Genomic DNA, 27,465 nt, shown 5'->3' with positions numbered 1-27,465 from the left:
CCTCTCCTTGATGTAAAAGAAGCCTGAACTCTGTACTTTCTTAAGACACTTTTGAGGTACAATTAAATCTCCCACCTCCTCTGTGGGCACCTTCTCAATGGATAAACCTTCCCTTACTCCAAAAAATAATGATAGTTAATAGAGAATCTGAATCATCATTGAACTACCAAAAATTTACATCTGAAAACTAAATCATTGCACAAAATTAACTCCCGGTCTGTTGAGATACGCAGTGAGTTCTTCCAAACAATTCTGGGACAGTAGAAGCTCATTTTACAGATATTTTTCTAGAGCTAACACATTTACATAGGCTAGCATGAAAATCTGAAAAGGATATTTCAAGACCAGAACACCATACCAGAGTTTCCACATGAACTTGGATGCCAGATAACTGACAAACATGGAAGAGAAAAAGGAGGTGAGTGGTATTCCTGGCACTGAACTTTGGGGGCATGTTGGGAAGAGAACTTCTCGAATGACATCATGTCTGGAAGGCACTGTGTTCTGGGACATGGTTGCCGGTGATAGGTGGGGTCTCCAGGACCAGAGGGAGCACAGAAAACTGAAGGTGTTTGTACCTGAGATGAAACAGAACTCTATCCAGGCAAGAGATGTGCTCCTTCAGACAAAGCAAAGACCAACACAGTGGCTGCTGGTGGCAAACCAAACCAAACCAGAGTCCCCTGGGGAAAAGTAGCTTGTGCACAGGTAAATGTGGCAGGACTCTGACAAATTCCAAAGCATCATTCCTACGGAGACCACTGGACACTGAATCCATGGGATGATCTAGCCCTCGAAGGTTTAAATTTATTGAAACATAAATACATACACAAAAGTCTTCTCTTACCTTAAAAAAAAGGGAGACAACATCTGATCCTGATGTTCCTGCTTCATTCACACAGGTAGGCAGAGAGGACACAAGTATTTAAAGATGAATTTGCCTCAACAAGTCAAAGGTCAAGCCCAAAGCTATGACACCAGGAAGACCACTATACCCATAGAATAAGGGCTTTGAGAGCAAGAATGACTCAGAGGTTCTCTCTCAGAGAGGAGAGGGTGGATGCTATTGCTAAGATAAAAGAGAAGTTCATGGAAAACATGAAATTTAAAAAAAGCTTAGATACTGGGGCCATAAAACAGATGCATTTCCTTCCTCGTTTCCCTGTGTTTTTCCTTTGTGCTCATTGTCACAGCGACACTCACTTGCACTGCACGGTGAGGAGGGGACCGTGTCTCTGCTGAGCTGAGCTCTTCAGACACAGGGACCCCATCTTCCTGAAGCATCTCCAGGGCCTGGGTGACCACTGTGCATGGGGAGGACCCACAGGAAGGCGCTAATGGTCGGGCTGAGGGGGAAAGAGACCCTGTTGGGGAGGGAGGCTCTGACCTGGAAGGACATGCCCTGGGTCACCTCATCTGCAAGGGGCATCTCAGGAGGCTGCAGATCAATTTCCTGCTTGATCCTGGAAACAACAACCAGGCTTCTGGGAAGGGAAGACACTGTTCCTCTTCTTGTGGGGCTGCTGATGTGACAACCCTGTGACAAGTAGGGCCAGCCTCCCACTGTCTACACCCAGTCTGTCTCTCTGTTCTGAGGACACTGTGGTCTCTTCCTTCTGCACAGCCAGAACCAGAGAGGAGACACCATGCCCCCCACCCTCAGGGCCCTGCTCTGCCTTGGTGAGATGTGAGGAGGGAGGGGAAGCCCTGCTCTGTCAGGACCCCAGGGCTCAGGAGGCTCCTGGGGAGGAGGGTTCTGCTCAGGACTCAGGGCAAATCTCTCACAGGGACTCTCTTGCAGGGCTGAGCGTGGGAATGACGACCCCAGTGCATGCAGGTGAGTCAGTCCTCAGGGGTCCCAGGTTTCTATCCTCACTGGAGACAAGGAACCAAGCTCCAAGAAGGTTGGAAAAAAGAACAGATATGTCTGACAGATGAGGGATGTCAGGGATGGTCATGTGGTTGAGATCTGGGGCCTGGGGGTGGAAATGTCTTGTGACCCAACCTCTGATTCCTTCCAGGGACCCTCCCCAAACCCACCTTGTGGGCTGAGCCAGGCTCTGTGATGCTGTTGGGGAGCTCAGTGACCATTTGGTGTCAGGGGCCCCTGCAGACCCAGAAGTTCCGCCTGCATAAAGAGGGAGGCGGAATGTCCTTGAAAAGACAGAAGCCACTGGAACCCGGTGACAAGGCCAACTTCCACTTTACACACATGACAGAGTATGATGCAGGGAGATATCGCTGCTCCTATCTCAGCCCCACTGGGTGGTCCGAGCCCAGTGACCCCCTGGAGCTGGTGGTGACAGGTGAGAGGACACTCAGGGGTCTCAACCTCAGGCTCTGCCCTCCAGAAGGAGAATGCTCTCAGGGGGTCTGCCCCTCACAGCCCAGCCCTGGGGTACGTGAGAAAAGTGTGAGCTCTATTTAACATACTGCCTACTTCTCCTCTAGGATTCTACAGCAAACCCAGCCTCTCAGCCCTGCCCAGCCCTATGGTGACCTCAGAAGGGAACGTGACCCTCCAGTGTGGCTCACGGCAGAAGTTCAACAGGTTCATTCTGACCAGAGAAGGAGAAGACAGGCTCTCCTGGACCCTGGACTCACAGCCTCACCCTAGTGGGCAGGTCCAGGCCCAGTTCACTGTGGGCCCCTTGACCCCCAGCCACAATTGGACATTCAGATGCTATGGCTATTACAGGAACACACTACAGGTGTGGTCACAGCCCAGCGATGCCCTGAAGCTCCTGGTCTCAGGTGAGTTGCATTCTTGGCTCATCCATGATATGAGGTACCACACAGGTTATTGGGGTCTTTGCTGGGAGGGGAGCACTTGTGAGAGGTGGGGTGAGGGGAGTTTAGGGACTTGTAGGTCAGAGACACAGATCAGCCATGGAGATTGAGTACCCCTGAGGATCTAATGTCCCTCAGATATTCAAGGTTGGGCTACAGTGTCAGGGCTCTGAGTGTCAGCAGGGAGAGATTTCAGGGAAACCAGGGGGCTCCAGGGTCTCTGATGGTTTGCCCTTCAGCCCAGTCCAGTGAGGCCTGTGGAGGGAGGGGGTAAGGGAGGCAGGTGACAGGTGAGGTGGTCACGGCAGAGGGTGATGGTAGGTGTCCAGCTGCACAGAGGAGCAGCCCAGCTCATGTCAGCAGAAGGCGGATCCCACCCTCTGCTACCCAACCTGGGCTTATGGCCTGTGGCTGGGATGAAATGGCAGAGGCTCAGAGTGCCCCTTGGGGTCAAGATTTCATCCAGTTTCTGGCCCCAGATCTCCTGGTCTCTGGTGAGCAGACCCTGCTCCTGTCCTCTCTGAGCTGCAAGGTCACCTGTGGCCCTGTCCCCAGGAAAGTCTAAGGCATAATGGGAGTGCCAGGTGGCTCCACAGAGAAGGCTCTTCCTGTGAGAGGTGGAAGCCGGTGGGCATCTCTCGTCCCTGGGACCTTCTCACTCTGCAGACTCAGACAGAGCTGTGATAGGGAAGGTGATGGCCATGCTCAGTGGTGACACAAAGAGGCAAGTGAGAGTGGACTGGAGTCACAGGACAGAGTCCCAGCCCACGGCCTTCAGGTGCCTCCGTCTCAGAACCAGATGCACAAGCCACAGGCAGGAGAGGGCAGAGTGTGTGCAGACTCAGCTGCCCAGGGAAATGGGCTCTGAGGATCCTTACCCACCTGAGTGATGGGGGAGCTGCCTCACCAGGACCCACAAGGGCATGTCCATTTCTGACTTTCTGGGGAACGTGACAAGGGGCTGCTCCAAGACGTGCTTCTGGTCCCGCCCTCTCTGGCATGGTCCTGCTTGTCCTAGGCCTCTGAGTAGTTTGCTTGGTGCCAGTCTGCAGATTTGGTGTCCAGATCTGGCTTGTAATACAGGGAAGACAGCTGGACTATGGAGGAGGAGAGGCCAGGAGAGTTGGAGAGAGAACAGAGAGAATCATCCCTGGACCCTAATTTCTAGAGACCCTGGTGGAACCCGCCAACCTGCATGGGGATCTCTGAACCCTCTCAGAGCAGGACAAGAGGTGGCTTGGGCCAAGGTGGGGCTGCTATGGATGATGGTGGAGTCCCCACTTGACACTCTCCAATGGGGAGAAGGGCCCCCACCTGTGGGCATCACTCTGCAGGCCCCTGGGCCCACCTGGAGGCCCCTAGCACTCAGTGCTCACCTGAGACTCAGGTTGGCTGTGGGGGGCCTGTGCATGGCTCAGAAGGCACTGGGGGTTCCTGCCCAGATTCAGTGTGAAATTCATGTCTGCTGTGTATATTTCTGTCCACATCTCTATTATAGCATGTTCCCCGAGAATTTTAAAGCAATGTATAAATTTTCGCATATAAATTTAAGTTATAAACATTTCTGACTTTAAAAAGGTCAATCTACTCCTATTTTAATTGTGATTATATTAAATTTATCCCTTTATTACTAAAAACAACCTTTTAATCTGGCCCCTGTATGTTAGTAGACTGAATGCCAGCCTGCAATTCAAATGATAGCTGCTTTGATTCCCAGTCAGGGCACACACTTGGGTTGTGGGTCAGGTCTCCAATAGGGGGCGCTGAATAGGAAACCACGCATGATGTTTCTCTCCCTCTTTCCATTTCCGAAATAAATGAATAAGTAAATAAACATGTTTTAAGAGAAAAGTAACATTTTTAAAAAGTTTTTCAAAAAATAAAGGTGCTTTACAAGGTGTGTTTGAGACTTTAGATACATTTTGAAGTTTTTTTCATAAAATTGTCTATTCATACAGCTCAAGAATTTTTCGAGTATCTTGTACATGTGTGTGTATAGATGAGACTAACCCATGGACTCTGAGTCCTCGGCTGCTGAATAAAGAAAAGCTCTCATCTCCAGAGGAGTGAGCTTGGATGGTCAGTCTCCCACTGTGAGCAGAGAGATTACAAGGACATCCTCTGCTCTGTAACGAGAGACCACATTTCTCATCAAACCTGAATTCTCAGGAAAAAGACAACCTATGTTCCAAAGGGTCTCAGGACCAAAGTCTACACTCAGAAGTTCCCAGGAGACTGACAGGACCCATGACAGCAGACAGGACCCCCATAGCAGAGAGAAGGTTTACAAAGGAGCTGGAAATAGTCACATCATGAGGAACAGGAGAGTTTTGAGGACTGTTGGCTTGAGAGGGATCAATTCCTCACACACCCACTTCTTTATCTTTTTCAAGGAGCAGCCGACACCATCCACCCCTCACACAACAGCTCAGACAACTCGAGTGGTGAGTAGGAGAGTCCTCAGTTGTGGGTCTGGTGCAGTGGGTCCTGTCTGTCAGGGGGAGACTGGTGTGCTGGGTGGGCTTCCAGGATCCAGAGCTAACTTTGTCTGCTGTGACCTCTTTCTTCACATTTCCTAGACTGCCAGCCCCAGGACTACACAGTGGGAAATCTCATCCGCATGGGTGTGGCTGTTCTGGTCCTGCTGGTCCTCGGGGTGCTGCTGTCTCAGGCTCGAGACAGCGAGAGAATAGCCCAGGCTGCCACCAGGACCTGAACACAGAAGTAAAGGAGCACCGTTCAGAGTGGGAGAGACTTGGATTGTGCCCAGAAGGTTCTGGAAGATAATATGGGACACACTGCATAACATGTCTGGAGCTCACTGCAGGTGGAGGACTCCTTGCTCATATGCAGGACCATGTCTGGACCCTCCTGCCATTAAATTCAGCCCATCTCCTCCCAACCATTGTTGAGTCATGTGACCAGTTCCCACCTTTTCCCAATTCAGTTAAATTAGCGTTGATGCCACGTGGCATGGGTCACGTCCACACCTCCCTATACTTTTAGAAAACTTGTTCTTCTTTATGTCTAATTACACCTGCCTTGGTGTTTGTATGGAGTGCCCACCCACTCAGGTCACAGCATGCAATCTATTTTAATAAATCAATGACCTGGCTGGTGTAGCTCAGTGGATTGAGCGCGGGCCTGCGAACTAGACAATCGCGGTTCGATTCCCAGTCAGGGCACATACCGGGGTTGCAGGCCGGTTCCCTGCAGGCCAGTTCCCAGCAGGGGATGCATGAAAGGCAACCATACATTGATGTTTCTCTCCCTCTCTCCTTCCCTTCCCCTCTAAAGATAAATAAATAAAATCTTTAAAAAAATACGTCTAAGTTTTAAATTAAAAAAATAAATAAATAAATCAATGAGCTGGCATCACAGAAATTCAGCTCACAAGAGATAAATCCCAAATGATGCCCTGACACCATCTCTGGACCCCAGATACCTTCACCTGTCCCCAGATGGCACCTGTGGACTCTCCCCAGGAACCTCCTCACATGGAGTCAAGATTTTTTTCTCTCTACACTTGAGGATATTTACATTGCTTTTTTGGAGAGATGGAAGAGAGAGAAAGAGAGAAACACTGATGGGAGAAGCAAGCACTGATTGGTTGCCTCCCATATGTGTCTGGACAGGGGACTGAACTTGCAATGTAGGTATGTGCCCTGACTGGGATTGGAAACCAGAAACTTTTGGTTATGGGACGATGCTCCAACCAACACAACCACGCCAGCCTGGAGGAAATCAAGACGTTTTCATCTGAAGGAATTGCCTGGGATGCACTGCCAGGGAAAACCCATTGTTAAAACCACAGGACAGTATACAGATAATGTATTAGAGAACTGCACACTTGAAACCTATATGATTACTCGTGTCATCCCAATGAATTCCTCTTAACATAACACTGGTTCTTGGCATTTTCTCATTTCTGGTATCTATGGTCCCTTTGTGGTCAACATCATGGTGCCCCTGTGAGGTCCTGATGCAGAGCTGGGAAGTGACTCACAAACAGACTTTCACAGACAGTACAAGCCAGTGTGGGACACCAGTAACAACAGTCTGACAGCCCCAGGATGCACCTCAGTTGCCTGCCTTTTCATGTGCAGGGATTATTTCTAATTCAGTGTTGTGGCAGAGTGTCCACAAAAGTACAAGACCCAGTGCAAGTCCCAATGCACCCAGATGAGGTTCCAAGAGAAAAATCCTACCAGCCCTTGTGGGGAGAACAGTGAGCTGATAGAATTCTAATGCATAAATGTGGGAGTGCAAGTTAGAGTCACCAAATGGGTGGATACATTACACGTATCCACCCACCTCTGGTGTCACTCTTTGCTATGAGGAAGTCTGGTCCCAGGGAACTTGTCACTATGGTGATGTGCATGTCCTCTAGGAAGTAATTTTAGGGCATTTTATGACTCATACACCATTTTCTTTTTCATTTGAAATTCACATTAAAATAAAATGAACCATTTCAAAATTTTTATATTGATTGATTTGAGAGGTGGGGCAGAGAGAGAGAGAGAGAGCAACATTGATTGTTGACCCACTTCCTGATGCACCCATTGATTGTTTGTGTGTGTGCCCTGACTGGGGATCAAGCCCACAACCTTGGATATTGGGATGATGCTCTGACCCACTGAGTGACCCTGACAGGGCCTAAAATTAACCATTTCTGTTGTGTAAAATTGGGAGTAGGTTAGTTCTTGTGTTTTTATTTAACCTTCATTGTCTTTATTAAGCACAAAAAGTCAAGATACAGATTTCATTTTTAAATACCTGCTCCCTAACACTACGTTGGTCTTTCTTCATCTCGGTAAAATGTGGGATTATTTATCTCTTGAGCTGTTACTAAATGCCATGCTCACTTCTTTCTTTCTGACACCAGAGATACGACGTCCACCCTCCTCACTCTAGTCCCCAATTACCTTCAGACCCCCCTTCTGGTCTCTCTAGGCTGCATCCTGGAAATTTTTTCTGTATTGTGCTCCACTGTCTAAATGGCCCTTCAGCTCCGACTCAGCCTTGATGGGAAGAACTATTTTCATGTGTCTGTCTATTGGGCTTTCTCATCTCTAAGGTTTCCAATTCATTACAGTCATCTCCATAAAACAATTCATATTATTGGCTCAAAATTTGAATCCTCCCTTTACTTTTCAGGTATTTACATGTGATCATCTTCCATTGCTCTCATATTTTCCTTCTCACTCTCCTTCATTGGCTTTGACAGTCCCCAGTGTCAGTAGTCAGTGTCCACAGCACTGTCTGTCACTGTTGGGAAGTCTCCACTGTCCACTGTTGTAGGAGTCTCTCCCCTCACACCCCTGGTCTCCTACGATTCTCCAGGGCTGTCCTGAGAGTCAGGCTGACCAGGGGCTATGGCAGCTGCCCCTGCCCCATGCAGTCCACTCTCTCACACTCAGCACCTGTTCAGCGTTCTGCCCACCAGGGCTGATCCAATGGGAACCTCACACACACACATGGGATAGATGCTCATGGCTGACATACTGGACTTAGTCTGTTTCAGAACACAAAGGGAGACTGCTTACTGCTGACCATGAACTTGGGTGAGTGGGCAGAAACATCCTGGAGCCCGTACAGAAACACTGGGCAGGGAGAAGCTTCAAGCCTTTATCTGCACCTGGACCCCCTTCCTCCGACGTCCTGGGGTCCCTCTCTGTTCACCTAGGAAGATCTCTTCCCTGTTACTTGTGGATGGTCCTGGTCACTGTGGGTCACTCAGTTTCAGTCTCTGTTCTCCACTGTGGTTCCCTCTCCATTTGGGAAATGTTCATTTCTCTCCCCTGCATGTGTCTGTGCCTACATACTTTAGAGCAGTTGTGAGTAGCTGGGCTTGGTATTCAGAGCAGACATGGTCTAGAGTGAGTCCAACAGTATTGCCTTGGCCCTGGACACATTGATCCTTTCATGTCCCAGCCACTCATGTTCTCATCTGGTCTGGAAATGGAAGTCTCCCTCTCACTGTAGAGACTGGGCTTTGTGACAACAGGATTCAGATAAGGAAACTGAGGCTCAGATATAGGACATTAGCACACAGATCACTTGGGCAAAGGTTGATGGTTATTTAAATAAGTAACTGCTGTAAATAAAAATCAGAACTGTAACCCAAATCAATGTCCCCTGAAGCTTGATGGTAAGACCACAGCACAAGGAAGAGACCTGAACCAGGAAAGGGCACTGAGGGGCAGGGATCACTCAGAGGCTTGTTTCCAGGAAGGTGGGTGGATGCTGTTGATAAGAAAAAAGGAGAAGTCAGTGAGGATACCTGGGATAGAAAGAAAACCACACTCTGACATCAGGGGAAGGGCGTGTGTCCTTCCCTCACTTCCCTATTTCTGTTCTTTGTGCTCATTGTCTCAGTGACACTCATCTGAACTGCACAGTGAGGAGGGGACCGTGTCTCTGCTGAGCTGAGCTCTGCAGGCACAGGGACCCCCGTGTTCCTGAAGCATCTCCAGGGCCTGGTGACCACTGTCCATGGGGAGGACCTACAGGGAGGGGGTGATAGTTGGACTGAGGGGGAAGGGGACTTCGTGGAAGAGGACCTGGGAGGCTATGCCCTGGGTCACCTCACTTGCAAAAAGCATCTCAGGACGCTGTGGGTCTATACCTTTATCCATCATGGGGTTAGAGGCAGACTCCTGAGGGGACACTGTCTCCCTTCCCGACAGACTGCTGATGTGACAACCACATGACTGGGATGGCCAACCTCCCAGTGGCCACACCCTGTGAGTCTCTCTATACTGAGGACTCCTTGGTCTCTTCCTTCTGTATAGCTGGGTTCAGAGAGGAGACACCATGAACTCCAGCCTCATGGTCCTTCTCTGCCTTGGTGAGATGTGAGGGGGGAGAGGACTCCCAGATGTCAGGACCCCAGGGCTCAGGAGGCTCCTGGGGAGGAGGGGTCTGCTCAGGACTCAGGGCAAATCTCTCACAGGGACTCTCTTACAGGGCTGAGCGTGGGCCTGAGGACCCCAGTGCAGGCAGGTGAGTCTGTCCCCAGGGCTCCCTGGTGTCATTCACCACTGGGAAGTTGGGGATGAAGAACAGCATTTCTGGGATGACAGATGAAGGACATCTGAGATGTTGGGGACTGAGAGCTGGGCACTGGGAGGAGGAAATGTTCTGACACAGCCTCTGAATCCTTCCAGGGACCCTCCCCAAACCCACCCTCTGGGCTGAGCCAGGCCCTGTGATCCTCTGGGGGAACTCAGTGAGCATCTGCTGTCAGGGGGCCTGGCAGGCCCAGGAGTTCCGTCTCGATAAAGAGGGAAGCCCAGCACCCTGGGGCAGAATGAAGTCTCTGGATGACGGGAACAAGGCCAAGTTCTCCATCACACTGATGACAGAGCCACATGCTGGGAGATATCAGTGTTACTATCTCAGCCAAGGTGTCTGGTCAGAGCACAGTGACCCCCTGGAGCTGGTGGTGACAGGTAAAAGGACACTCAGGGGTCGTAGCCTCAGGCTCTTTCCTCAGACAAAAGATACTCTCTGCGTGTCTCCCCCTCACAGCCCAGCCCTGGGGGAGATGATAGAGGTGTGAGTCCCATTTAACATTCTGCCTGCTTCTCTCCTAGGATACTACTACAGCAAACCCAGCCTCTCAGCCCTGCCCAGCCCTGTGGTGACCTCAGAAGGGAATGTGACTCTCAAATGTGACTCAGATGAGGAATTTGGCAGATTTGTTTTGACTAAGGAAGGAGAAGACAGGCTCTCCTGGACCCTGGACTCACAGAGACACCCCAGTGGGCAGTTCCAGGCCCTGTTCCATGTGGGCCCTGTGACCCCCAGACAGAATGGGACTTTCAGATGCTATGGTTATTACAGGCACATCCCCCAGGCCTGGTCACCACCAAGTGACCCCCTGGAGCTCCTGGTCTCAGGTGAGTTGCATTCTTGGCTCATCCATGACCTGATGTACCACACAGGTTATTGCGGTCTTTGCTGGGAGGGGAGCACTCGTGAGAGGTGGGGTGAGGGGAGCACAGGGGCTCGTCAGTCAGAGACACTGACCAGCCATGGAGACTGAGTCCCTCTGAGGATGTAATGCTCCTCAGATATTCAAGCTTGGGCTACAGTGTCAGGGCTCTGGGTGTCAGCAGGGAGAGATTTCAGGGGAACCAGGGGCTCCAGGGTCTCTGATGGTTTGCCCTTCAGCCCAGTCCAGTGAGGCCTGTGGATGGGTAAGGGAGGCAGGTGACAGGTGAGGTGGCCATGGCAGTGGGTGATGTTGGGGGCCCGGCTGCACAGAGGAGCAGCCCGGCTCACGTCGGCAGAAAGCAGCCCCCATCCTCTGCTACCCAACCTGGGCTTATGGCCTGTGGGTGGGATTCAATGGCAGAGGCTTGTGGTGGCTGCTGGGGTCAACTGATCCAGTTTTTGGCCCCAGAGCTCCTGGTCTCTGGTGAGCTGACCCTGCCCCTCTCCTTTCTGAGCTGCAAGGTCACCTGTGGCCCTGTCCCCAGGAAAGTCTATGGCAAATTGGGAGTGCCAGGTGGCTCCACAGAGAAGGGTCTTCCTGTGAGAGGTAGAAGCAGGTGGGCATCTTTTACCCTGGGACCTTCTCACTCTGCAGACTCAGACAGAGCTGTGCAAAGGGAGAGCAATGGTCTTGCTCAATGGTGACACCAAGAGGCAAGTGAGAGTGGACTGGAGTCACAGAACAGAGTCCCAGCCCACGGCCTTCAGGTGCCTCCCTCTCAGAACCAGATGCACACACTACAGGCAGGAGAGAGGGCAGACTGTGTGTGGACTCTGATGCCCAGGGAGGTGAGCTCTGAGGATCTTACCCCACCCGAGTGAGGGGGAGCTGCCTCACCAGGACCCACAAGGGCATGTCCATTTCTGACTATCTGGGGCACATGAAAAAGTGGCACCTTCTCCTGGTCCCACCCTTTCTGAGCCTATCTTGGTTGTCTCAGTAACTGGAACCTTGTACAGCTGAAACAGCTGAGGGAGACAGGGGCGTGGGGCAGCAGGTACCTCCAGCCTGGGGACTCAGCTTAGCAAGCAGAAAGCTCGATATCAAGGAGACTGGGAGGATTTGGAAATTCCCATGTAGGGTGTCAAGTGTTCCCACTTCCACACAGAATCTGTGGGATATTCCACCAAAAGTCTAGGCTCCTGAGTAGTTTGCTTGGTGCAGATTTTCAGAATTTGGTGTCCAGATTGGCCTTGTAATACAGGGAAGACAGCTGGACTGTGGAGGAGGAGAGTCCAGGAGGGTTGGAGAGAGAACAGACAGAATCATCCCTGGACCCTAATTTCTAGAGACCCTAGTGGAACCTGCCAACCTGCATGGGGGTCTCTGAACCCTGTCAGAGCAGGACAAGAGGTGGCTTGGGCCAAGGTAGGGCTGCTATGGATGATGGTGGATACCCACTTGACACTCTCCTATGGGGAGAAGTGCCCCCACCTGTGGGCATCACTCTGCAGGCCCCTGGGCTCACCCGGAGGCCCCTAGCACTCAGTGCTCACCTGAGACTCAGGTTGGCTGTGGGGGGCCCATGCATGGCTCAGAAGGCACTGGGGGTTCCTGCCCAGATTCAGTGTGAAATTCATGTCTGCTGTGTATATTTCTGCCCACACTTCTCTATTATAACGTTCTCTGAGAAATCTAAAGCAATACTTCCTATATAAATTTAACTTATAAACATTTCTGACTTTAAAAAGATAATAGATTCTATTTTGATTGTAATTATGTTAAATTTATCTTTTTATTAAGAAAAGTAACCATTTGACATGGCCCGTGTGGCTCAGTAGATTGAGTGCCAGCCTGAAAATCAAATGATAGCTGGTTTGATTTCCAGTCAGGGTACATGCCTGGGTTGTGGGTCAGGTCTCCAATAGGAGGCACTCAAGAGTAAACCACACATGATCTTTTTCTCCCTCTTCATTTCTAAAATAAATAAATAAATAAAATATTTTTCAAAGAAAGGTAACATTTTAGTAAAAGGAAGTTTTTAAAAATATTTTATTTATTTATTTTTAGAGAGGGGAAGGGAAGGAGAAAGAGTGGGAGAGAAACATCAATGTGTGGTTGCCTCTCACGTGTCCCCCACTGGGAACCGGCCTGCAACCCAGGCATGTGCCCTGACTGGGAATCAAACCTCGAATGCATGGTTCGCAGGCCTGCACTCAATCTAGTGAGCTACAGCAGCCAGGGCAGGAAGTTTTTTTAAAAAAGGTGATTTAAAAGTTTTTTAGACTTCAGATACATTTTGAAGTTTTTTTCATAAAATTGTCTATACATATAGTTCAAGAATTTTTTTAGTATCCCATACAGGTGTGTGTATAGATGAGACTAACCTATGGACCCTGAGTCCTCAGCTGCTGAATAAATAAAACCTCTCATTTCCAGAGGAGTGAGCTTGGGTGGTTCAGTCTCCCACTGTGAGCAGAGAGATTACAAGGACATCCTCTGTTCTATCATGAGATACCACATTTCTCAGTAAAACTGAATTATCAGGGCAAAGACAACCTATGTCCCAAAGGGCCTCAGGACCAAAGTCTACACTCAGAAGTCCTCAGGAGACTGACAGGACCCATAACAGCAGACAGGACCCCCACTGCAGAGAAAGGATTCCAGAAGGGGCTGGAAACAGTCACATCATGAGGAACGAGAGAGTTTTGAAGACTGTTGGTTTGAGAGGGGTCAACTCCTCACACCCCCACTTCTTTATGTGTTTCAAGGAGCAGCCAACACCATTGGCCCCTCACACAACAGCTCCAGTAACATGAGTGGTAAGTAGGAGAGTCCTCAGTTGTGGGGCTGGTGCAGAGGGTCCTGTCTGTCAGGGGGAGACTGGTGTGCTGGGTGGGCACCCAGGATCCAAGGGTGACTTTGTCTGTTCTGAGCTCTGTGATGTCTTTGTCCACATTTCCTAGACTCCTGGCCCCAGGACTACACAGTGGGGAATCTCATCCGCATGGGCGTAGCTGGCTTGGTCCTGCTCGTCCTTGGGGTGCTACTGTCTCAGGCTCAAGACAGCGAAAGAAGGGCCCAGGCTGCCACCAGGACCTGAATACAGAGGTAAAGGAGTATCTCTGAGAATGAAAGAGACTTGGAAATGAAGTCATGTGCTCAGAAGGTTTTGGAAGATAATCTGGGGCATGCTTCATGACCTGTCTGCAGATCATTGCACATGGAGGACTTGTTGCTCATATGTAGGGGGACAAAGTCTGGACCCTTCTGCCATTAAATCCAACCCATTTCCTCCCGACCACTGTTGAGTCATATGACCAGTTCCTACCTATTCCCAGTTCAGTTAAATTAGCGTTGATCCCACATGGCATGGCCACCTCCACACCTCCCTACACCTTCAGAAAACTTGTCCTTCTTTATGTCTAATTACACCTGCCTTGGTGTTTGTATGAAGGGCCCATCCACTCAGATCACAGCATGCAATCTATTTTATGTAAGTCAGTGAGCTGGCATCACAGAGATTCAGCTCACAAGAGATAAATCCCAAATAATGCCCTAGCACCCTCTCTGGACCCCAGATGCCTTCACCTGTCCCCAGATGGCACCTGTGGACTCTCCCCAGGAACCTCCTCACATGGAGTCAAGACTTTTTTCTCTCTACACTTGAGGATTATTTACATTGCTTTTTTTGAGAGATGAAAGAGAGAGAGAGAGAGAGAGAAACACTGATGTGAGAAGCAAGCACTGATTGGTTGCCTCCCATAGGTGTCTGGACAGGGGACTGAACTTGCAATGTAGGTATGTGCCCTGACCGGGGATTGGAAACCACAAGGTTTTGGTTATGGGATGATGCTCCAACCAACACAGCCACACCAGCCTGGGGGAAATCAAGACATTTTCATCTGAAGGGATCACCTGGGATGAACTGCCTGGGAAAACCCACTGTTAAACACACAGGACAGTATACAGATAATGTATTAGAGAACTGTACACTTGAAACCTATATGATTCTATTACTCATGTCGTCCCAATGAATTCCTCTTAATAAAACACTGGTTCTTGGCATTTTACCATTTCTGGTATTTATGCTCCCTTCATGGACAAATTCAAGGTGCCCCAGTGAGGTTCTGATGCACAGCTGGGATGTGAAACACAAACTGACTTTCAGAGACAGTACAAGCCAATGTGGGGCACCAGCAACACCAGTCTGAAAGACCCAGAGTGGGCCTCAGCTGCCTGTCCTTTTATGTGTAATGATGATTTCTACTTCAGTGTTGTGGCACCATTTCTGTGAAAATACAAGGCCACAGTCCCAACCCATGCAGACAATGGACCAAGGGGAAAACCCTTCTATCCCTTCAGGGAGAGAACAGTGAGCAGACAGAGTTCTAATACATCACTTGTAGAAATGCAAATTATAATCGCCAACTGAGTGGATACATTACACTTACCCACTTAGAGACACAGAGCTGTACCTTTGAGTACCTGCCTTAGAGAACTTGTGTACATGGGAATCATTCACAAGGGCGTTGATTAGGGTTCAGGTAGTTCTGGTTTGAGAGTTTTCAGGGAAGGTGTGAAGCATGAGGCAACAGAGCCCATTCCAATGGAAAATCCCCAACAGAAAGCTTGCAAGCTGTGTGCGGTGGGGTCTCAGGGAGTCACCAGGGTGGTAGGAAGAATGTTAGCCAGGTAGATAGAGGCTCAGATAGGGCACCTGCCTGCCAGCTGTGTGTAGGGAGGGCTCATTGAAGGAACCATATCCTGTGTCAGGACTTCTGTTTGCAGAGAGCTGTGCCCTGTCTCTTGCCCTGAGGTCAAACAACTCAGTTCATCCTTGTGTGTCCCTGGTTTCTTTCAAGCTGCTGCCCCAGTGCTGAAACTTAGAGGGAGTGAGTCTGAATAAGTCTGTGTGTGGTTCCTGTAGGTAGAAGTGCCTGGGACTCCAGCAGCCCTCGGACTCAGCAGCTCCCCCTCCTGACTTCTGTCTGCCACACATGGATGTGGGACCAGCCTGTTTTGTGTCTCCGAGTCTCCATGTGGCTTTTTCTTTACACCCTAGTGTGAGACTCCTGTTCAGCTAGAATTCAGGAACTTCTGGATGATGGTTTTCCTATAGTTTAGTAGTAATTCTGATGTGGTTGAAAAAACTGAGTGTTGTTTTTGTTTTGTTTTGATGTTTTGTGATTGTTTATTTTTCTTGTCCTTCAGATGCATCCATGTAGCACATGCCCTCCTTTCCCTCCTTTGTAATAAGTTTTATTTCTCAGACTTCTGGCCAAGATGGAGGTGTTGGTGGAAATACTGTACTTCCTCACACAATGAAGTTAAACACAACAAAGAATTAGAAACTAAAACACAACCAAAACAAACAAAAAATTTAACGGCACCAAAGTCCGACAACAAGGAACAATTCATCCAGACCAGTAAGAGGGGCAAAGTTGGTGGCTGGCAGAGAGGGGTCACAGCAGGAAAAAGCAGTGGCTGTCGGACTGACCGAGGTGTGCAGTCAGTGGTTGGCTAATCTCAAGCATGGGGTGGCAACAAGCTGACCCAGTGAGGGCGCAAGGTGGCTGGCCAACCACAGACACACATTCACACGCACATAAACCAGGCAGAAAGATGAGCAGTGAGACAGACCGTGCAACCCAGGGCCCCACCAACAGGAATTAAAAGCCTAAAAGCACCGATTGGAAAAACATTCAGGGGTTGAGGTGCTGGGAGAAGCTCCCAGCCTCACAGGAGAGGTCGTTGGAGAGACCCACAGGTTCTAGGAAGTACACAAGCCCACCCACCCTGGAACCAGCATCAGAAGAGCCCAATATGCTTGTGGGAAGTGGCAGAGGGGACCAAAATTCAAGAGAGAGCAGAACAAACGCCGCTGCTCCCTCTTTGACCCCACCCCCAGTAACAACCCAGCAACTGGGTTGACCCACCCTGGTGAACACCTAAGCTTTCGCCCCTCCTATGTAACAGGTGTGAAAAGACCAAAACATTATGGCTCAAGCAGAAGAACAGCTCAAAGCCGCAGAGCCAATACTTTTAAGCAACGAAGAGATAGCCAACGTATCAGATGCACAGTTCAAAACACTGGTGATCAGGATGCTCACAGAACTGGTAGATTTTAGTCACAAATTAGATGAAAAAAAATGAAGGCTACACTAAGTGTAATGAAGCAAAATGCACAGGGAACCAATAGTGTTGGAAACAAAATTGGGACTCAAGTCAATGGAGTGAACCAGAAGGAAGAAAGAAACAATCACACAGAAAAGAATGAAGAAACAAGAATTCAAAAAAACGAGGAGAGACTTAGGAACATCCAGGACATCTTTAAATGTTCCAACATCCGAATTATAGGGGTATCACAAGGAGAAGAGGAACAGCAACAAAAGGAAGACTTATTTGAATAAATAATAAAGGAGAACTTCCCCAACCTGGCTAAGAAAATAGACTTCCAGAAAGTCTAGGAAGCTCAGAGAGTCCCAAAGAAGGTAGACCCAAGGAGAAACACACCAAGGCACATCATCATTACATTACCCAGGATTAAAGTGAAGGAGAGAATTCTAGAAGCAGAAAGAGATAAGGGGACAGTCATGTACAGAGGAGTTCCCATCAGACTGTCAGCTGATTTCTCAAAAGAGACCTTACAGGCAAGAAGGGGCTGGAAAGAAGGATTCCAAGTCATGAAATCCAAAGACCTACATCCAAGAATGATCTATCCAGCAAAGCTTTCATTTAGAATGGAAGGGCAGATAAAGTGCTTCTCGGATAAGGTCAAGCTCAAGGAGTTCATCATCACCAAGCCCTTATTATATGAAATGTTAAAGGGACTTATCTAAGAAAAAGAAGACAAAAAAGATGAACAGTGAAAGGAGAGCAAACTCCCAGGTATTAACAACCACACGTACAACAAAAGGAAACTAAGCAGACAGCTAGATCAGGAGGAAAATCATAAAAATGGAGATCACAAGCAGGGTCAGAAACAAGGTAGAGGGAGGAGGAGAAGTGGGAAGAAGGTACAGAGAATAAGTAACATAGATGGTGGGGAAAAAATAGACAGGGGGGAGGGTAAGAATAGTATGGAAAATGTAGAAACTAAAGAACTTGTGACACATGGACTAAAGGGGGAAAATGGGAAGAAGGGGGTGTGCAGGGTGGAGGGGAATGAAGGGGGGAAGTGGGACAACTGTAATGGCATAATCAATAAAATATATTTAAAAATAAGTTTTATTTCTCAATAAAGTTGACATCAAATAGATTGGGTCACAACATAGATTAATAATGTATTTTTGAATTACTTCTGTCACTTTTTCTCACTCTTGCATCTCGCTTTCTCCAGTTTGGTGTCATTGTCCTTCTAACTGAATTAAATCACTTTCTATTTCTTTCACTGAGTGTGAAAAGATGAAAACTTGCTGCTCTAGAAATGCCTTATTTCATTCTCATTAGGTTTATCAAGGAACAAGGAAACACTTTCTTATTTCAATTAAAGTGTGTGATTCACTCCTCAAAGAGGAAAAACAGGCCCCCTGTGGTTAAGGCTCTCACCCCAGAAATCCGTTCTCTGTCCTGGAGACACAGCCTCACAGGGTGGGGTTGGGAGGACACACAGGTTCCCACTTAGGGAGTGGCCCGGATGACACATTCACCTTGTCCCTTAAAGCTAATGGGGCTCCGTGTACAGTCTTCACTAACACTCTGCTCCTGGAAGGTGTGTCCCCACTGTCTTCTGGCGTCACTCTTTGCTATGAGGAAGTCTGGTCCCAGGGAGCTTGTCACTATGGTGATGTGCACTTCCTCTAGGAAGTAATTTTGGGACTTTTTAGTACCTGAGGCCAGTCCTCCACGATTTTCTTTTTGAATTGAAATTCACATTAAAATAAAACCAGCCATTTAAAAATATTTTTTATTGGTTGATTTCAAAGATGGGGCAAAGAGAGAGAGAAAGACAGAGAGAGAAACATCGATTGTTGACCCACTTCTTGATGCGTTCACTGGTTGCTTGCTGTCTATGCCCTGACTTGGGATCAAGCCCACAACCTTGGATATTGGGATGATGCTCTAAGCCACTCAGCGACCCTGACAGGGCCTAAAATTAACCATTTCTGATGTGTAAAATTGGGAGTAGGATATGTTCTTGTGTTATTATTTGATCTTCATTTTTCTTCATTAAGCACAAAAAAGTCAAGATACAGATTTCATTTTTATATACCTGCTCCCTAACACTAGATTGGTCTTTCTTCATCTCGGTAAAATGTGGGATTATTTACCACATTTTGGGTAAATAAGAAGTGGGCAAGTGGGATTATTTATCTCTCGAGCTGTTACTAAATACCATGCTCACTTCTTTCTTTCTGACACCAGAGATATGACGTCCACCCTCCTCACTCTAGTCCCCAAATTCAGTCCCCCCTTCTTGTCTCTCTAGGCTGCATTCTGGAAATTTCCTCTGTATTGTACTCCACTGTCTAAATGGCCCTCCAGCTCTGTCTCATCCTTGATGGGAAGAATTGTTTTCATGTGTCTGTCTGTTGGGCTTTCTCATCTCTAAGGTTTCTAACTCATTATACTCATCTCCATTAAACAATTCATATTATTCACTCAATATTTGAATCCTCCCTTTATATTTCAGGTATTTACATGTGATCATCTTCCATTGCTCTCATATTTTTCTTCTCACTCTCTTCACTGTGTGTGACAGTCCCAAGTGTCAGGAGATGGCATCCATAGCTCTGTCACCATTAGAAAGTCTCCACTGTCCACTCCTGTAGGAGACTCTCCCCTCACACACTTGCTCTTTCTTAGATACTCCGAGGTTGTCTTGGGAGTCAGGATGACCAGAGGCTGTGGGAGATACCCTTGCCCCATGCCGTGCACTGTTGCAAACTCAGCACCTGTTCAGCGTTCTGCCCACCAGGGCTAGTTCGATCGGGGCCTCTCTCACACACACATGGGACAGATGCCTATGGCTGACATACTGGTCTCAGTCTGTTTCAGGACACACATGACAGACTGGTCACTGCTGACCATGAACTTGGGCAAGTGGGCAGAGACATCCCAGAGCCTGCAAAAAAACATGGGGCAGGGACCTCACTTCCAGCCTTCACCTGCACCGTGACCCCTTCCTGTGAAGTCCTGGGGTTTTTCTCTATCCACTCAGGGGGATCTCTTTTCTATGACCAGTGCATAGTCCTGGTCACTGGGGGCCATTCAGTTTCAGTCTCTGTTCTCCAATGTGGTTCCCTCTCCATTTGAAAAACGTTAATTTCTCTTTCCTGCACGTGTCTGACTTACACACTTTAGAGCTGTTGTGAGTAGCTGGGATTGTTGTTCAGAGCAGACAAGGTCTAGAGTGAGTGCAATAATCTTGCCCTTGACACCAGAAACCTTGATCCTCTCATGTCCCAGCCCACTCACATCCTCATCTGGTCTGGAAATGGAAGCCTCCCTCCCATGAACCAGCACCACTGACCCACAGCCTCTGTGGGGACTGGGCTTTGTGACAACAGAATCTAGATGAGGAGACTGAGGCTCAGGGAAAGGACATTAGAACAAAGATCACTTGGCAATGGTTGATGGTTATTTCAATAAGTATCTGCTGTAAGTAAAAATCAGGACCATAACCCAAATCAATGTCCCCTGAAGCTTAATGGCAGGACCTTGGCATTGGGAGAAGGATTGAACCAGGAAACAAAGGCACTGAGTGGGCAGGGATCACTCAGAGGCTTGTCCCCAGGAAGGTGGGTGGACGCTGTTGCTAAGAAAAAAGGAGAAGTCAGTGAGGGTGGCTAGGATAGAAAGAAAACCATAATCTGGGCCCAGGGTAAGATTGTGTTTCCTTCCCTAATTTTTCTGTGTCTGTTCTTTGTGCTCATTGTCACAGTGACACCGGCCTGAACTGCACGGTGAGAAGGACAACATGACTCTGCTGATGTGAGCTGTTCAGACACAGGTACCCCCATCTTCCTGAAGAATCTCCAAGGACTGGGTGACCACTGTGCATGGAGAGGACCCACAGGGAGGTGCTAATGGTCCGGCTGAGAGGAAAGGAGACCCTGTTGAGGAGGCTCTGACCTGGAAGGACATGCTCTGGGTCACCTCGCCTGCAAGGGGCATCTCAGGAGGCTGCAGATCAATTTCCTGCTTGATCCTGGAAACAACACTCAGGCTTCTGGGAAGACACTGTTCCTCTCCTTGTGGGGCTGCTGATGTGACATCACCGAGACAAATAGGGCCAGCCTCCCACTGTCCACACCCAGTCTGTCTCCCTGTTCTGAGGACACCGTGGTCTCTTCCTTCTGCACAGCCAGAACCACAGAGAAGACACCATGCCCCCCACACTCAGGGCCCTGCTCTGCCTTGGTGAGATGTGAGGAGGGAGGGAAAGCCCTGCTCTGTCAGGACCCAAGGGCTCAGGAAGCTCCTGGGGAGGAGGGCTCTGCTCAGTGAGGAGGGGACAGTGTCTCTGTTGAGCTGAGCTCTGCAGGCACAAGAACCCCCGTCCTCCTGGAGCATCTCCAGGACCTGGATGACCACTGTCCATGGGGAGAAAAGTGGTCGCCCAGGGAGGGGTTGATAGTTGGGCTGAGGGGGAAGGGGACCTCATGGAGGAGGACTGGGAGGCCATGCTCTGGGTCACCTCACTTGCAAGGGGCATCTCAGGAGGCTGAGGGTCTATTTCTTCCTCCATCATGGGAACAAGGGCCAGACTCATGGGGAGACACTGTTCCCCTTACTGAGGAGCTGGTGATGACACAACCTCATGGCAGAGATGGCCAACCTCCCAGTGGCCACACCCTATGAGTCTGTCTACACTGAGGACTCCTTGGTCTCTTCCTTCTGCACAGCCAGACCAGAGAGGAGACGCCATGCCCCCCACCCTCAGGGCCCTGTTCTGTCTGGGTGAGATGTGAGGGGGAGGGGAAGCCCTGCTCTGTCAGGACCCCAGGGGCTCAGGAGGCTCCTGGGGAGGAGGGTTCTGCTCAGGACTAGGTGCAAATCTCTCACAGGGACTCTCTTGCAGGGCTGAGCGTGGGAGTGACGACCCCAGTGCATGCAGGTGAGTCAGTCCTCAGGGGTCCCAGGTTTCTATCCTCACTGGAGACAAGGGACCAACTTCCAAGAAGGTTGAAAAAAAGAACAAATATGTCTGACAGATGAAGGATGTCAGGGATGTTCATGGGGTTGAGATCTGGGGCCTGGGGGTGGAAATGTCTTGTGACCCAACCTCTGATTCCTTCCAGGGACCCTCCCCAAACCCACCCTCTGGGCTGAGCCAGGCCCTGTGATCCCCTGGGGGAGCCCTGTGACTATTTGGTGTCAGGGGGTCCTGAAGGCCCAGGAGTTCCATCTGGATAAAGAGGGAAGCCGAGGGTCCTGGGACAGACAGAAGCCATTGGATCCTGGGAACAAGGCCAAGTTCCCCATCATGGAGATAACAGAGATCACTGCAGGGAGATATCAGTGTTCCTATGTTAGCCAAGGTGTTTGGTCTGAGCGCAGTGACCCCCTGGAGCTGGTGGCAACAGGTGAGAGGACACCCAGGGGTCACAGCCTCAGGCTCTGCCCTCAGGAAGAGGGATGCTCTCAGGGGCTCTCCCACTCACAGCTCAGCCCTGGGGGACTTGAGGAAGGTGTGAGCCCCATTTAGCACACTGTCTCCTTCTCTCCTAGGATTCTCCTACTACAGCAAACCCAGCCTCTCAGCCCTGCCCAGCCCTGTCATAACATCAGGAGGGAATGTTACTCTCAGATGTCACTCAGACAAGAGATTTGTCAAGTTTGTCCTGACTAAGGAAGGAGAAGACAGGCTCTCCTGGTCCTTGGACTCACAGCGAGACCCCAGTGGGCAGGTCCAGGCCCTGTTTCCTGTGGGCCCCTTGATACCCAGACAGAGTGGGACTTTCAGATGCTATGGCTGCTACAGGCTTATCCCCCAGGTGTGGTCACCACCCAGTGACCCCCTAGCGCTCGTGGTGTCAGGTGAGTCTCATTCTTGTCCCATCCATGTTATGAGGTACCACACAGGTTATTGGGGTCTTTGCTGGGAGGGGAGAACTTCTGAGAGGTGGGGTGAGGGTAGCACAGGGCCTTGTAGGTCAGAGAGACAGACCAGCCATAGAGATTGAGTCCCTCTGAGGATCTAATGCCCCTCAGATGTTCAAGGTCAGGCTAGAGTTTCAGGGCTCTAGGTGTCAGCAGGGAGAGATTTCAGGGAAACCAGGGGCTCCAGGGTCTCTGATGGTTTGCCCTTCAGCCCAGCCCAGTGAGGCCTGTGGAGGGAGGGGTAAGGGAGGCACGTGACAGATGAGGTGGTCATGGCAGAGGACAGTGTTAGCGGTCCAGGTGCACAGAAGAGCTGTGGGCAGAAGGCAGCCCCCGCCTTTGGCTACCCAACCTGGGCTTATGGACTATGGGTGGGATCCAATGGCAGAGGCACCCATGCCCCCTGGGGTCAAGATTTCATCCAGTATGTGGCCCCAGAGCTCCTGGTCTTGGGTGAGCTGACCCTTGCCCTGTCCTCTCTGAGCTCCAAAGTCACATGCAGTCCCTGTCCTCAGGAAAGTCTAAAGCATAATGGGAGTGTCAGGTGGCTCCACAGAGAAGGGTCTTCCAAGTGAGACTTGGAAGTAGGTGGGCATCTCCCACCCCTGGGACATCCTCACCCTCCAGGCTCAGACAGGGCTGAGAAAGAGAGAGAGAATGTCTTGCTGGATTGTTACACCAAGAGACAAGTGAGAATGGACTGGAGTCACAGGACAGAGTCCCAGCCCTCTGCCTTCAGGTGTCTCCATCTAAGAACCAGAGCAGCGCTGCTCCCCAGAGGTAAACACCACAGATAGGACCCCGAGGATAAAGGGCAGAGTGTGTGTGGACTCAGCTGCCCAGGGAGGTGAGCTCTGAGGATCTTTCACCACCTGAGTGAGGGGGGCGCTTCCCTGACAAAACCTGCAGGGGCTTGTGCATTTCTGACTCCCTGGGGCACCAGACAAGTGGCTGCTTTAACACCTGCTCCTGGTCTCACACTCTCTTGGATGGTCCTGTTTGTCCCCACAACTTGGATCTTGTACAGATGAAACAGCTGAGGGGGACATGGGTTGTGGGAGAGTAGGTGCCTCCAGCATCAAGGCCCAGCTTAGCAAGCAGAAAGATCAATATCAAGGAGACTAGGAGGATTTGGATATTCTCATGGAGGGTGTCAACTGTTCCCGCTTCCACACATAATCTGTGGGATCTTACACCAAAGTCTAGGCCCTTGAGTAGTTTGCTTGGTGCCAGTTTGCAGAATTTGGTGTCCAGATCTGGCTTCTAATACAGGGAAGATAGCTGGACTATTTAGGAGGAGAGACCAGGAGGGTTGGAGAGAGAACAGACAGACTCTTTCCTGGCCCTTCATTTCCAGACACCCTTAGTGGGATCTGCCACCCTTTATGGCCATCTCTGAACCCTCTCAGAGCAGGACAAGAGGTGGCTTGGGCCAAGGTAGGGCTGCTATGGATGATGGTGGAGTCCCCACTTGACACTCTCCAATGGGGAGAAGGGCCCCTACCTGTGGGCATCACTCTGCAGGCCCCTGGGCTCACCCGGAGGCCCCTAGCACTCAGCGCTCACCTGAGACTCAGGTTGGCTGTGGGGGACAATGGATGGCTCAGGAGGGACTGGGGGTACCTGCCCAGATTCGGTATGAAATTCATGTCTGCTGTGTATATTTCTGTCCACACCTCTCTATTATAGCATGTTCCCTGGGAAATTTAAAGCAATGCTTCCATACATAAATTTAAGTTATAAACATTTGTGACTTTCAAAAGATAATAGACTCCTATTTTGACTGTGATTCTGTTAAATTTGTCCCTTTATTATGAAAAGTAACCATTTCACATGGCCGCTGTGTGTCAGTAGATTGAGTGCCAGCTTGCAAATCAAATGGTAGCTGGTTTGATTCCCAGTCAGGGCACATACCTGGGGTGTGGGTCAGATCTCCAATAGGGGGCGCTCAAGAGGAAAGCACACATGATGTTTCTCTCCCTCTCCTTCCATTTTGAAATAAATAAGTAAATAAATAAACAAATGTTTTTAAAGAAAAGTAACATTTTAGTGAAAAGAAGGTTTTTTAAAAAAAAATAAATGTGCTTTACATGTTTTCTTTTAGACTTCAGATACATTTTAAAGTTGTTTTTTTTATAAAATTGTCTATATGTACAGCTCAAGAATTTTTTGAGTATCTCATACATGTGTATGTATAAATGATAGTAACCCATGGACTCTGAGTCCTTAGCTGCTGAACAGGTATACAGTCTCATCTCCAGAAGAGTGAGCTCTAATTGTTCTGTCTCCCACTGTGAGCAGAGAAACTACAAGGACATCCTGTGTTTTGTAATGAGACACCTCATTTCTCAGCAAACCTGAATTCTCAAGAAAAAGACAATCTATGTCCCAAAGGGTCTCAGGACCAAAGTCTACACTCAGAAGTCCCCAGAGGACTGGCAGGACCCATAACAGCAGACAGGACCCCCATTGCAGAGAGAGGATTTGAGAAGGGGCTGGAAATAGTCATGTCATGAGGAACAGGAGAGTTTTGAGGACAGTTGGTTTGAGTGGCATCAACTCCTCATGCACCCACTTCTTTTATGTTTTTCAAGGAGCAGCCGACATCATCCGCCCATCCCACAACAGCTCCAGTAACTCGAGTGGTGAGTAGGAGAGTCCTCAGTTGTGGGGCTGGTGCAGTGGGTCCTGTCTGTCAGGGGGAGACTGGTGTGCTGAGTGGGCTTCCGGGATCTAGAGCTAACTTTGTCTGCTATGACCTCTGTGACGTCTTTGTCCACATTTCCTAGACTCCCACCCCCAGGACTACACAGTGGGGAATCTCATCCGCATGGCCGTGGCTCTGCTGGTCCTGCTGGTCCTCGGGGTGCTGCTGTCTCAGGCTCGAGACAGCGAGAGAATGGCCCAGGCTGCCACCAGGACCTGAACACAGAAGTAAAGGAGCACCATTCAGAGTGGGAGAGCCTTGGATTGTGCCCAGAAGGTTCTGGAAGATAATATGGGACACACTGCATAACATGTCTGGAGCTCACTGCAGGTGGAGGACTCCTTGCTCATATGCAGGACCATGTCTGGACCCTTCTGCCATTAAATCCAACCCATCTCCTCCCAACCACTGTTGAGTCATGTGACCTCTTCCTACCCTTTCCCCTTTCCTCTTCCAGTTAAATTAGGGTTGACCCACATGGCATGGTCATGTCCACACCTCCCTACACTTTCAGAAAACTTGTCCTTCTTTATGTCTAATTACACCTGCCTTGGTGTTTGTATGAAGTGCCCATCCACTCAGGTCACAGCATGCAATCTATTTTAATAAATCAATGAGCTGGCATCACAGAGATTCAGCTCACAAGAGATAAATTTAAAATAATGCCCTGACACCCTCTCTGAACCCCAGATGCCTTCACCTGTTCCCAGATGGCACCTGTGAACTTTCCACAGGAACCTCCTCACATGGAGTCAAGACTTTTTTCTCTCTACACTTGAGGATATTTACATTGCTTTTTTGGAGAGATGGAAGAGAGAGAGAGAGAGAAACACTGATGTGAGAAGCAAGCACTGATTGGTTGCCTCCCATATGTGTCTGGACAGGGGACTGAACTTGCAATGTAGGTATGTGCCCTGACTGGGGATTGGAAACCAGAAACTTTTGGTTATGGGACGATGCTCCAACCAACACAACCATGCCAGCCTGGAGGAAATCAAGACGTTTTCATCTGAAGGGATCACCTGGGATGCACTGCCAGGGAAAACCCATTGTTAAAACCACAGGACAGTATACAGATAATGTATTAGAGAATCGCACACTTGAAACCTATATGATTCTATTACTCATGTCATCCCAATGAATTCCTCTTAATATAACACTGGTTCTTGGCATTTTCTCATTTCTGGTATCTATGGTCCCTTTGTGGTCAACATCATGGTGCCCCTGTGAGGTCCTGATGCAGAGCTGGGAAGTGACTCACAAACAGACTTTCACAGACAGTACAAGCCAGTGTGGGACACCAGTAACAACAGTCTGACAGCCCCAGGATGCACCTCAGTTGCCTGCCTTTTCATGTGCAGGGATTATTTCTAATTCAGTGTTGTGGCAGAGTGTCCACAAAAGTACAAGACCCAGTGCAAGTCCCAATGCACCCAGATGAGGTTCCAAGAGAAAAATCCTACCAGCCCTTGTGGGGAGAACAGTGAGCTGACAGAATTCTAATGCATAAATGTGGGAGTGCAAGTTAGAGTCACCAATTGGGTGGATACATTACACGTATCCACCCACTTCTGGTGTCACTCTTTGCTATGAGGAAGTCTGGTCCCAGGGAACTTGTCACTATGGTGATGTGCATGTCCTCTAGGAAGTAATTTTAGGGCATTTTATGACTCATACACCATTTTCTTTTTGATTTGAAATTCACATTAAAATAAAATGAACCATTTCAAATTTTTTATATTGATTGATTTGAGAGGTGGGGCAGAGAGAGAGAGAGAGAGCAACATTGATTGTTGACCCACTTCCTGATGCATCCATTGATTGTGTGTGTGCCCTGACTGGGGATCAAGCCCACAACCTTGGATATTGGGATGATGCTCTAACCTACTGAGCAACCCAGCCAGTCCCTAAAATTAACCATTTCTGTTGTGTAAAATTGGGAGTAGGATATGTCCTTGTGTTTTTATTTAAGCTTCAT

At 49.2% G+C, this 27,465-nt stretch overlaps 3 protein-coding genes across 7 annotated transcripts; all 3 read left to right on the top strand.

The window, feature by feature from the left end:
- Positions 1-1,564: 1,564 nt before the first annotated feature.
- On the top strand, positions 1,565-5,898 carry LOC119051829 (leukocyte immunoglobulin-like receptor subfamily A member 5). Of its 2 annotated transcripts, XM_053656708.1 has the most exons (6): positions 1,565-1,680; positions 1,802-1,837; positions 2,022-2,306; positions 2,452-2,754; positions 5,184-5,234; positions 5,370-5,898. In XM_053656708.1, exons 1-6 carry the CDS (start codon positions 1,647-1,649, stop codon positions 5,504-5,506), a joined length of 846 nt encoding a protein of 281 aa, XP_053512683.1. In that variant the 5' UTR covers positions 1,565-1,646; the 3' UTR covers positions 5,507-5,898. The 2 variants fall into 2 exon arrangements, with proteins under 2 accessions (XP_053512683.1, XP_053512684.1); XM_053656709.1 differs by lacking the exon at positions 1,802-1,837.
- Positions 5,899-9,567: 3,669 nt separating this feature from the next.
- On the top strand, positions 9,568-14,805 carry LOC119051828 (leukocyte immunoglobulin-like receptor subfamily A member 5). Of its 4 annotated transcripts, XM_053656705.1 has the most exons (7): positions 9,568-9,640; positions 9,760-9,795; positions 9,960-10,244; positions 10,389-10,694; positions 13,504-13,554; positions 13,699-13,843; positions 14,358-14,805. In XM_053656705.1, the coding sequence occupies exons 1-6, from the start codon at positions 9,607-9,609 to the stop codon at positions 13,833-13,835; spliced, it is 849 nt and encodes a 282-aa protein (XP_053512680.1). In that variant the 5' UTR covers positions 9,568-9,606; the 3' UTR covers positions 13,836-13,843; positions 14,358-14,805. The 4 variants fall into 4 exon arrangements, with proteins under 4 accessions (XP_053512680.1, XP_053512681.1, XP_053512679.1 ...); XM_053656706.1 differs by having other exon boundaries at positions 13,510-13,554; positions 13,699-14,805; XM_053656704.1 differs by having other exon boundaries at positions 13,699-14,805.
- A 5,828-nt stretch (positions 14,806-20,633) lies between these two features.
- Positions 20,634-27,149, top strand: LOC128626091 (leukocyte immunoglobulin-like receptor subfamily A member 5). The gene is made up of 6 exons (XM_053656703.1): positions 20,634-21,097; positions 21,759-21,794; positions 21,979-22,263; positions 22,409-22,717; positions 25,375-25,425; positions 25,570-27,149. The coding sequence occupies exons 1-6, from the start codon at positions 21,064-21,066 to the stop codon at positions 25,704-25,706; spliced, it is 852 nt and encodes a 283-aa protein (XP_053512678.1). The 5' UTR covers positions 20,634-21,063; the 3' UTR covers positions 25,707-27,149.
- Positions 27,150-27,465: the final 316 nt, after the last annotated feature.

Source organism: Artibeus jamaicensis, unplaced genomic scaffold (genome assembly GCF_021234435.1).
Source record: "Artibeus jamaicensis isolate MK-2021 breed Jamaican fruit bat unplaced genomic scaffold, CSHL_Jam_final scaffold_2693, whole genome shotgun sequence".
Classification (NCBI taxonomy): Eukaryota; Metazoa; Chordata; class Mammalia; order Chiroptera; family Phyllostomidae; genus Artibeus; species Artibeus jamaicensis.
The sequence above is the reverse complement of the archived record's forward strand: the minus strand, read 5'-3'. Positions and strand labels throughout refer to the sequence as shown.